The 12,371-nt window shown below is 34.8% G+C and overlaps 1 protein-coding gene across 1 annotated transcript; it reads right to left on the bottom strand.

Moving 5' to 3' along the window:
- Nucleotides 1-5,190: 5,190 nt before the first annotated feature.
- On the bottom strand, nt 5,191-10,985 carry LOC132556719 (uncharacterized). Its single transcript, XM_060221161.1, has 4 exons — nt 10,816-10,985; nt 7,023-7,146; nt 6,280-6,758; nt 5,191-5,665 (listed from the first exon to the last, which is right to left on the bottom strand). Exons 1-4 carry the CDS (start codon nt 10,983-10,985, stop codon nt 5,191-5,193), a joined length of 1,248 nt encoding a protein of 415 aa, XP_060077144.1.
- Nucleotides 10,986-12,371: the final 1,386 nt, after the last annotated feature.

Here is a 12,371-nt window from a genome sequence, read left to right as displayed (position 1 = left end):
ACACCCTCATACATACCCACACATACTCACATTAGGGATAATGAAATCATCATCATCATCATCATCATCGTCATCATCGTCAATATATATATATACATCTTTATGCAGCTATTATCATCATTCTTATCAAAAGTATCCATATACACAGTATCCATATACAATCATCATCATCATCATCATCATCATCCATCCGAGCATTTTCACACTAATGATACATGATCATCATCATCGCCATCATCATCCATGTATGATTTTTAATATACATACATATACACATTCTCACACAAGAAAACAAAACCAGACATACAATTTTTACATGATCAACACACACACACACACACACACACACACACACACACACACACAGAGGAAGAGAGTGAGAAAAGAGAGATGAGAGATGGGGGGGGGGTTGAGGGGGAGGGAAAGAGAGAGAGGGGGGATGAAAGAGAGAGAGAGAGAGGCTGCAGGCATGGAATTATCAGTTAAATTAAGGTTTAAACATCTAAAAGATTCATTACTACTATTTGGTGAACACCTGTCAGGGTTGGAGGGAGTTATAAGTAATAAGACAAACATATGTATCAGAAATTTTTTATATCTAAAGACATAATTACTGTTTCCATTTTCTCCACTCTAAACTAAATTTTTCCATAAAAGAATTTCCTTTTGCTATTGCAATATATTTTTTAACATTGTAATGATCTTTAATTGAATTAATAAGCACATTAATGTTAAGAAAACCGTTTAAACATCTGGTTTTATAAATATAATATTCAATAATGATATTGACCTCATTGTCAATTTTGTTGCTCCTACTTTTAAGTGTCCAGTATCCAAATAGAAAAGATTCTTTGTTGATAGTAAAAGGTATAAGGAGGGCTTCAAGTAGTGTTTCTAAACTCTGTAGAAAATTTTGCACGTTATCACATTCCCAAAGGATATGGGTTATAGTTTCTGTTTCAGATTTACAGAAAGTACATATTGGACTAGTGTAAGAGTATCGCATTTGTTGCTAAAATATTATGCAAGATTCTATACTGAAACCACTGAAGTTTTGAATTATTAGTAATTTTGAAAGGCAAAGAGAAAATATTTGCCCGTGTTGATTCCTCGAAATCAAATTGTTCAGACCATTTTTTTCTTACCAGTAGGAATTTCATTGTTTTTGGATAGAGCAGTATATACGTTTTTAGTGTCTTTACATCTGTTGAGAAATAATTCCATGTTAGGAGGAAGGTAAGGTAAAGTCAAATGAGTGCCATTTATCTTCTGTAGATTATAATTTTTTCGTATACAGTTAACAAGCCCCTGGAACTTAAGGAAATTAGTTCGAATACCATATAACTGTGTAAATTCAGTAAAGGAATAGAAGGAAAGTGAGCTTGAGTCTTTAAACATATCATTTATCACTCTAACACCCTTAGAAAACCAGTCCTTATAAAAAACAGAAGTTCCACTAATAGTCAGCTTTCGGTTGTACCATAAGGGGGTTTTAAGGAGTGACACTTGTTCATATTTTACACTACAATAAGAATTCAATAACTTTTCCCACGATTTAAAAACATCACACCAAAACTTATTTTTACAGCTTTTTTGACACATTCTTATATAATCACTGCCACAACTAACACCTTTTCAACGTCTATACAGCTAGTTAAAATGTTTTCCGCTTGTTTGTATTTACACTGTAAAAAAATATCTCTTAAGCCATCCTAGTTTAAGTGCATCAATAAAGGCCTTAATGTTAACCATTTTCAACCCCCCTTCATAGTAATCTTTAGTTAAAACATTCTTTTTTACTTTATCTATTTTGCCACTCCAGAGGAAGTTAAAAAGAGTTGTATTTAACTGGTTAATAAAAGCAGTACTGGGATTTGGGAGGGCAATGAATAAGTGGTTGAACTGTGATATTAAAATGGACTTAATTATATGTATCTTTCCTATAGGACTTAATATTCTTCTACTCAAAGTTTTAATAAGAGACTTAAGATTAACCAGCTTTTTGTCATAATTAAGTTTAGGCATTTCATGCAAATTCACACTAAAATCTACTCCTAACAATGTAAATTTATCCCTCCCCCACTGTAAATCTAAATCAGGTAAAAATGTACTATTACTATATTTCTTACTCCCAATCCATATTACTTGTGTTTTACTTGTATTAATTTTGAAACCAGAGATCTGGGCGAATAAATTTAGTTCAGAAATTGATTCTCGCAAAGTGTCATCAGCATATTGAGAAAGAAGTAATGGGAAATTATTAACATCTATACCTGTTATATTGTTATTATTTCTTAATCTTATTGCTAAAATTTCTGTGCATAATATAAAAATATACAGTGCGATCGGGTCACATTGTCGACAACCGCGTTTGACATTGAAAAATTTTGAAAGATTCCCACCCTGATGAAACATTATTGTGAAAAGTTTTCACCCATTTTCTTATACTATCTCCAAATCCAAAAAAACATAAGTGTTTTGTCTATATAATCCCATGCAACAGAATCAAATACTTTCTCAAAGTCTATCATTAAAAGCATTCCTGGTATATCATTTTCTTCTGTGAAATTCATTATGTCATAGATAAGTCTGGTGTTTTCTCCTATGTAACGTCCTGCTAAAAAACCTGCCTGATCATTATTGATAAGTCTATTTAAGACTGTTTTTAATCTATTTGCTATTGCCCCTGAAGATATTTTATATACGATATTCAGAAGTGATATAGGTCAATTCTTAATGAAATGTCTAGGCTTATCTCCCTTTGGTATACAAGTTATGACCCCCTGTCTGTGTTATAGAAAGCTCATTATTATTATATCCAAAATTCAAGGATCTGACAACAAAAGTACCTATCTGTTTCCAGATACATTTAAAAAATTCAGCAGTAAAACCATCTGATCCTGGACTTTTATTGTTTTTCATTTTATTAAGTGTTTTTCCTGCTTCTTCTCGTGTAATTATACCCTCTAAACTTTCCGATTCTGTATTATTTAGTTTTGGATCATCACAGTGAATTAGAAAATCTTGTAAATTAGCATAAATCGCATTTTCAGAAGCATAAGATAATTTTTCATAGAAAAGTTTCACTTCATTTAAAATTTCGACTTGATCAGTTATCAATTCATTGTTTTCTTTCTGTAATTTGGGTATAATTTTCGACGTATAATTTCTATTTTTCTAAGCTGAAAACGTATCTTGTAGGTTTCTCCCCCTCCTCTATCCATTCTGCTCTTGACCTAATTATGTTCCCTTTTATTTTATGTAACCTTATTGCCTCAAGTTCTTTCTTTTTATTTGTCAAATCGTGAATATCAATGTTCTCCTTATCCTCTAACTCCTGTATAGATTTCTGAAGACTATTCTCTCTGATATTTTGTTTTTTAAGTAACTTGAAAAAGAAATTGTTTTACCCCTTATTTCCATCAAAAGAACTTCCAAAAATAATTGATCGTTGATAGTGAATTGTAAGTCAGCATGAGAAATAGTAGGGATGGAATTTAGATTATAAACTGGCAAACAATACTTAGCTTTAATTTCATCAATACAAGTATATACAAGGTTGAGATAATCTATATTATGCAGTAAGGAATTATTCAATTTCCACAAGCCCTTTCCTTTCATAAATTCATTAAACTTTATTGTAATCTTTGGAAAAGAATGGTCAGACATAACCTGGGTCTATCGAAGAAGTTTCAATACTGGATAACATATTTTCTGAAACGAGAAAGAAATCAAGCCTAGCCTGTTTAAGTGGGTTACTCTTTCTCCAGGTATATCTCCTAATATGCTCATGATGTTCTCTAAAAATATCTACTAAATTATGATTATCTTTGGTTTCACAAACTTTTTCTCTAGCTTTAGGATTATTTATCTTTTTATAATTACTATCATGATCTATCTCTGGGTTCAAAACAAGATTAAAATCACCACATACAATAATATTACTATTTTCAAAATCATCAATAACTTCAGTTATGCAATTGTAAAAGTCTGGGGTATCATAATTCGGCCCATAGATATTAATGAGTTATTCTCGACCCTTCAACTGTGATATCTAAAGCTAAAAACTTACCTGTACTATCCTTCTTTTCTTTGTTTACCTTAAATTCAAAATTATTGTTCATTAATATAGCAACTCCCCTAGCGTTTGATTTATAAGAATTAAAATAACACTCAAAACCCCACTCACTTCTATAGATATTTTCCTTTTCCTTTGTAAAATGAGTGTCCTGAAGACAAAAAAATACTATATGATTTACTCCTCAGATATGAAAATACATCTTTTCTATGATCCCCCAGACCCTGACAGTTTGCACTCAAGGTAGTGATTCCATTAGCACCCAGTAACAAATATAAATAATGGAAACTTGTTTGAAACATTATAGGGAAATATTATCACCGCTATAATGATCTCACTGCGAAATATTGTCTTTCCTATTTCATTTTTGCCTGTTGGTTCCGTTATTGTTTACCAGGTATTTGGTAAAATAACATTACCTTCATAAATAGATCAAGTTTAATTAGACGGTGTCGTCGATTAATTAGAAAACGCTTATTCTTCCGTGACACCTGGTCTTATACTCCATGTGATTTTTCAATACTTTGCCCTTGTTTTATCGAACTTGAGTCTGATCTAGGTACTTCCTATACCGTCTTTGATATCATTTCCGCGAAAATAATCGGCTATATGGTATGTTTTAAATATCATGCTTAAAAGACTTTTTTGCACTTGTGAATAATACATTAATTTGGTTATAGGTACAGTCTATACTAGATCATGTATTTGATTTCTTCGTCGACGCTAGACTCCCGTTATGTAGAAATCCTAGAGGACAGCTAGGACACCATTAAGTTGTTCCTTATATCCGATAGGATAACTGTGTTTGGGCGGCATGATCACACATCATTTATATCTGACACCATTTCTTTGTTCGGATATGCTCACACTACAGTGGTCCCTTTTAAACAATATCAAAGTATTATTTTTGTCACTTCGTCTGTGACAGCTTTCGTCACAATCATGGAATTTTCATGAAATGAACATTTGTTGATCTGATCGACAAAAACATAATAGAAACATTTCCCCATTTAGTAAACAGATCAGCGGTATCTTCAATTTGGTGGATGCATTTCCAGCAAGTTCTAGATTCTTGAGGTCACTAGCGCTAAGGTAGTGAATGAATTGCTCACTTATGCAAAAATGTCACTGATTTTTCTTATTCTCTTTGGGGGTCGCACAACTGGATTTTTTATATCGCCTACAAAATATCGCAGCAGGCCGTTCAGGAGGAGTGAGAGTGACTCTGGTTCGCGCTCGTACGCGTGCATTACTGATATCATCGATACAGCATATAGCAGCACGGATCCGAAAGGCACATCGATGTTAGATGCCAATCTGTGACCTTTGATCCACGTGTATAGCGCGTAGAGCGTGTGAGGAATCAAAAACAGGGACAATTCTTTCCGTCGATTTGCTCGTTCAAAAAGAACACTAAGTCCACATACAAGTCCGCCAATCACAGGAATATAGCTGGCCAATGGAGGAGGCTTCTTACTCAGGTTTCTCAGGAGACAAATCGTGTATTTAGCAAGCATCACCATGGAAGCCAGGAAAGATGTCGAAAACACGACATTTTTTAGCAATGATCTCAGAATAGACTTCGGTCTGAAATAAAGAATGAATATCATCAGTTCCAAACAGTAAACACATTCCTTTAAATGAACAAATCGAATGTAAATTGTCCGGAAAATGTTACACCTCAATTACCCTGAACAGTCATTTATCAACTTTTCTTTCAGTACTATGTACAACACAATTGGATAACACCTTACTATACCTAATGATGTATTGAATAAATTAATCTGCACACGATATTCCGCTGAAGTTTACCGTGTTCTTCATTGGCAACGCAACATTACTTATTTAGATTGACCAAGATTTACAAAGCGGGTGTCGTCGTCTTTTCTTTCAGCACCATGTACAACAGACTATTCAAAGGGCGAATCGCACTACCGTGACACTATTTGAAAAGATTTCAATAAAGAACTGCAGGCGAATGTATTATGATACAGATATGTTGAACACTAATGAAATAAACTGTATCATGAGATGTTTCGTCTCTCTAGCACTCGTCAATGATGCTAAGGCCCTGAACTATGGAAATCCAGAAATTAAGGACGCAAATAGATTGAGAGGAACACTCACCCCATATTGGAATATGGAAAAGAACAAGTGCAGAACTTAACATGACATTGCTTGAGAGATGGCTTCAGACTTACCTTTTGACGATTAATTTCCATCTGAAAATAACAATAGGTGCTATATGTATCGGTAGGTACAGTTTGGCAAATGACGGAATACTGAATATCATGTCTTTGAAGGCGTGCTTGGTACAGGAATCTGGGTGTAGACCTGCCTCTTGGCACCCGAGGAACCTGTCACCGGAATCTCTAAACAGAGTCTGTAGAATTTTGTCGTTGTAGTCACGTGACCACTTGAGCACTGAGTAGTAGTAGCCTTTCTGGAGAAGGTCTGGACGGAGGGCTACACAATGAACCAGAAAACCACAGCACAAGGAAAACAACATTGTCTCACTATATGGAATTTCTGGGATCTTTTCTCTTGTCACCAAGGTAGAAACGAGAGCTCCAAAGGCACGAGACACAGCGAAAAGTGTGTAGATAAGTCTCCTGCCCGGGTCTTCTATACATATAGTGAGACCAGCCAAACCTCCAGCGATACAGTTGTTCCAGCCGTCCTAAACACACAACATTAATTCAAATATAGAATTAAAGAAGAAGATAAAGTAAAGATTAAGTAACAAATATTTAAAAGAAGGCTTCATAGTCAGAACTACGGAACACGGCAGAATCAAATAAGTTTAGTGCTGCAAAACTGTTTTATGAAATCATGTGTCTGGCTCTCTTTTCCTTTATGCGGTTGTCTCTGTTTTCAAATATGTTTGTACTGACACGTTACAATGTATTTTTATGAAATTTCGATTTGTTTTAATTCTCTTTACCTTTGAATTTCTTCTTTCCTGTAATATTTCCCTGACTAATTCGTATGTACTGGGATAGAGACCAAGGAATCCAGCAAACCTGAGACAGTCTTTCGAGAATATCTGCTTCAGAATGTCGGGAAGTCTGAAATACAGACAAAACCACCAATTATAACAATTGTGTAATACTAGATTGTCTTTTTCCTACGCTTATTTTTATTGTTAGTTGATGTACATTTATGATCACAATCGTTTCAAAACACGAGCTTCATTGTAGACACACAATAATGAATTCAGCTTCTAGTCATCCTTCTTCGACTTATTCGTTTCTGGTGTATTATGTAGGGACTTTCAGTGGAAATCGATTGCTAAGGAGGGTTGTAACAAAACAATTATCTGATGCCTGATGTAAATCAATTTTTAAATTGTCGCTAATTGTTATACTACAGGGCAGTTCATCAATATATTTGGCTTATTCCTTATGGTCTATAACTTTGAAGTTTCGTGGAGATGTGAATTAAGCTCCCCTACAGTTAGGTGTAAATTGTGCAACAATGTGGTGAAGAAATGGCGTTAAACAATTCCTTAAACAACGTCCTGCATTTTTCAAAACCAGAAACATCTTTCTGGAACAAATTTGTGATAAAATTTGTATTTTTTTTTAAAAAATATACTCTTCACACTAAGCTAGAAGATGGAAAACTTTTCATTCATTCTTGGTGAAGGGAATGATATCATCATCACGGAAAATGGGACAATCTGATGGTCGCTATTAGTGATATTCACAGAAATTAACCTACTTCTCCATGGTAGGTCCTTGTTTGGAGTTAGGACAATATTTTAAAAGTATGTAACATATGAACATATGTAAAGTTTATACTGTAAGCTTTTGAAACGACAAGACCATATGATTTCTAACAGGAGGAAATAAAGAATGTCTGTCCAAACAACAAAACTATGTAGTCTCTAACAGGAGAAAAAACACAGAATGTCTGTCTAAACAACAAAACTATATAGTCTCTAACAGGAGAACAAACACAGAATGTCTGTCTAAACAACAAAACTATATAGTCTCTAACAGGAGGAAATAAAGAATGTCTGTCTAAACAACAAAACTATATAGTCTCTAACAGGAGAAAAAACACAGAATGTCTGTCTAAACAACAAAACTATATAGTCTCTAACAGGAGGAAATAAAGAATGTCTGTCCAAACAACAAAACTATATAGTCTCTAACAGGAGAAAAAACACAGAATGTCTGTCTAAACAACAAAACTATATAGTCTCTAACAGGATGAAATAAAAAAAATGTCTATCTAAACGACAAGACCATATAATCTCTAACAGGAGGAAATAAAGAATGTCTGTCCAAACAACAAAACTATATAGTCTCTAACAGGAGAAAAAACACAGAATGTCTGTCTAAACAACAAAACTATATAGTCTCTAACAGGAGAAAAAACACAGAATGTCTGTCTAAACAACAAAACTATATAGTCTCTAACAGGAGAAAAAACACAGAATGTCTGTCTAAACAACAAAACTATATAGTCTCTAACAGGAGGAAATAAAGAATGTCTGTCTAAACAACAAAACTATATAGTCTCTAACAGGAGAACAAACACAGAATGTCTGTCTAAACAACAAAACTATATAGTCTCTAACAGGAGGAAATAAAGAATGTCTGTCTAAACAACAAAACTATATAGTCTCTAACAGGGGAAAAAACACAGAATGTCTGTCCAAACAACAAAACTATATAGTCTCTAACAGGAGGAAAAACACAGAATGTCTGTCTAAACAACAAAACTATGTAGTCTCTAACAGGAGGAAATAAAAAAATGTCTACCTAAACGACAAGACCATGTAATCTCTAACAGGAGGAAATAAAGAATGTCTGTCCAAACAACAAAACTATATAGTCTCTAACAGGATGAAATAATAAAAAAATGTCTATCTAAACGACAAGACCATGTAATCTCTAACAGGAGGAAATAAAGAATGTCTATCTAAACGACAAGACCATGTAATCTCTAACAGGAGAAAAAACACAGAATGTCTGTATAAACAACAAGACAACGTAATCTCTAACAGGAGGAAATATAGAATGTCTGTCTGTCTGTCTGTCATGTCTAGTTGTGAACATATGGAAGATCAGCTGTCGATATCATTATCGTGATAACAATCTAATTGTCATGTAACAAAATTGTGATTTGAAGAAATTATGACTAAGCTGGTATTTGCGATGAGTAAAATCTATAATCATAATGTGAATAACAAGCATGTACTTACGTTAGTTTATATACACTATTACGTAATATACGGTGTATTGTTCGTGATAAACCTACCAGACAAAATATTGGCTTTTATACGAATCCACTCGTATTTCTTCAATATCATGCCTATCTATTTGACACCGTATGTACTCTTACCCAAAAGTCGATATCACACAGCCATTCAGAATTGCCCATAGCAGTAGATACAATATAGGGAGAATGCAATTGGCCAAACCAAGGTTCGAACTAAGGATATCCGAACAATTTCAAACCAATTGAGGCACTTGGCCACCAGGCCAGGCTTTAGCATTGTAGCACCCCTCATAACCAGGGACTCCCTTGGCAAGTGAGCCAACAGTTACGTGAAAACAAAGGTTACTAACAGGAGAGTAAAAGGTAAGAAGCTAGACAAGGCATCGAACCTTGTACCATTCCGTTGTATTACCTCAACTATAGATGTTATGGCTAGTGGCTCTGGGGCGATAAAACAAACATATTGACAAGTGGTATGACATGGCACAGTATGGTTTCTTCAGGCAGAACAGAAAAAAAACGTAACATTAGTCGTACATTGCATATTACGTGAAAATGCTAGCGATGTACTGGAGGCTGGGAGAAGACTGCAATCTGACTCAGAGATAAAGATTACTCTGCGAATAATTGAGGCATCATTCGCTTGGAAGAAAAATGAGGGACAACAACATATCATTAATCAGAAGTTCGAAAATTCTACAAAGGTCGAATAAAAAAAACGAATACACGGCAGTCCATTTATAGGAACTGTCATATATATATATAGGAAATCATGTGGTGAATGACAGAAGGCTGGAACAAGAATACATTATTTTCGTGAAAACTCTAAGGAATAAAATTAATGGGAAATCAGAGAATCGAAGTAAACACAGTGTACATTGTATTTAGCATATAGTGCCGCATGGATGCTAAATATGATTAATTTGTTACAGACATGTCAGTAATAAAAATAATTGATATGCTAAACGTTAATTGATCAAAGTAAATATCTTGTTACTCTGGAAACATCAAAGCTGACTAAAATGATAATGTTAAAATCAAATACCATGACTTCCATACTTTTTTTCCCTAATGTTTGAAAAACAGTTAAGGGATATTAAATCAAATCATCAACAAGGGCGTTGTCCGAGTGTCTTAGTTCTGTCATTAGTACACATGAACGAAATATATACTAAAACAGTCATTAGAGGCTATGAAACATTCTGATGAGCTTTCTAATAGTTTCAAAAGATGCCAATATTTATAAAACAAAGGTCGAAATCAAATTAACAAAGTAATAAAAATAACAAAAACTTTTCTTTGGAAGCTGATTTAAGCGTATTTGAGAGATATAACAAAATTATTTGTTATCAACGGTATTTAAAAACTGCATCAGACATGTGAGCAAACATTGTTTAATCGGTTATCTATTAGACGAATCGGACATAAGTATTTAGATACAGAGTCTAACTCGTTACCTATACATAGTTACTGACAATACGAAGGGATTCACTCTTTAAGTTTACCTTTCTCGGAAGGGGTTGCGCATGAGAGCCGACACGCCCATTACTCCCCCGTACAAGACGACTCCACTTGTGAACCCTTTCAGGAAGCGCGCAAGAAACATTTCCGCGGTGGCGGGAACCTTGTGAAGCCATTGAGGTTCGGTTTTCTTGTCGTCTGCTTCGGCGTCCATAACAATAGCGCACTGGCATACACTGTATAAAATGGGATGTACAATGATATCGTATATCGCTATCTCGTGCTACACCGGAAAGATAGCGGTATTTTCTGTACTGATAGGACACAGGTCAAGTAATCACTCTTAGGGACCAGTTTGTTTATTATGTTTATCGACCCATAAACAGCAAAAGTCATTTTGAGGCGGGGGTCTGCTTGAAGTAACTGGTGACAACCTCACTGAACAACGTACGGAAGGCACATCGCATGCCATCCTGAAAGGGCAAAGTGTCTCACCCATGGACACACCCACTTCAGTACAGACCACTCCGTTTACTCTTGTCTTGTTGTAAATCTTTTCGAGAAATGCCACATCCTCTTTTGAATTAAGAAAAATGTAAGCACAAATATAAGCTTTATTTTATCTACACCGAAGCCGAAACAAGTAATCAGCTTTAATCATTTACTCCAGTGTTGCCCGGGTGGGAGCGCTCAAGCTCTTTCTGTGGTAGGAAACCGGAGTAACCAGTAAAAAAAAACCCACGCGGACAGGTGACTACCATACTTTTCACGTCCATACAGGGAATCAAACTACGGGCGTATAAGCCACTCGGCCACAAAATTTCCCGAAAGTCTTCATCACTAAGCAACTATGGAAACAATGAGTTGTACTTCTTGTTGGTGAAATGTCTGGTATATCAGAGAAATCGTGATATAGGAATCATAAGTAAGAAGGAATCTTATTATTACAAAGAAAAATCGAAATCATGACAATCCATGGGCCCAGGGGCCTTTACGGTCATCTGAATATAAAAACATAGATGATAGAGATACAATGCGCGTATTCCTAATACGTACTACTACACTAAAGCAATGTCCCGGAACTTATTTCTAATTGACAAAAGAATTTCTTTTCACTGCTTGAATTTCTCAACACATTTGACCCCAGTGACCTAGAAAGTGGATCTAAGTCGGGTAATGAATTATGTAACCAGGGAACGAATTAATACATGAACATGTGTAGCTGATCAGCAAGGACAGAATGCCTCTGGACACTGGTCAATATATAATTGTTCACAGTAGACGTCAGTAATGAATTAACACAGGCAGATACATTATTACTAAACATCGGACTTATGCCTACCACAAGTTCATAGTTACAAATATTGATACTGGTGCATCTAACGAGCAATAGTCTTATCCATCATTTAAAAATATTAGGTTTGCACAATTTTTTTTCCTTATTGCAAAATTCACCAAACATCCATGAGGAGGTAGAATATTAATATACTGTTTTTCGTTGATAATTAAATTAGAGTTAAGTTATGAACACCTTTGCTTGAGTACTTGAGCTTGGTGTGGTATACTTCCACATGGTCATCAATTGCACACCAACATCCTC

Source organism: Ylistrum balloti, unplaced genomic scaffold, assembly GCF_031769215.1.
Source record: "Ylistrum balloti isolate Yb309-2 unplaced genomic scaffold, AGI_CSIRO_Ybal_v1 Utg370586, whole genome shotgun sequence".
Lineage (NCBI taxonomy): Eukaryota > Metazoa > Mollusca > Bivalvia > Pectinida > Pectinidae > Ylistrum > Ylistrum balloti.
This window is presented reverse-complemented; position numbering and strand designations above follow the sequence as displayed.

Bases quoted from the DNA above. Each gene is read 5' to 3' on its own strand.
- LOC132556719 (XM_060221161.1), bottom strand. From the start codon at position 10,985: ATGGACGCCGAAGCAGACGACAAGAAAACCGAACCTCAATGGCTTCAC. The intron at 7,147-10,815 runs GTAAACTTAAAG...TCTGTATTTCAG, and splicing joins CGCAACCCCTTCCGAGAAAG to ACTTCCCGACATTCTGAAGC. The intron at 6,759-7,022 runs GTAAAGAGAATT...TTGTGTGTTTAG, and splicing joins AGGAAAGAAGAAATTCAAAG to GACGGCTGGAACAACTGTAT.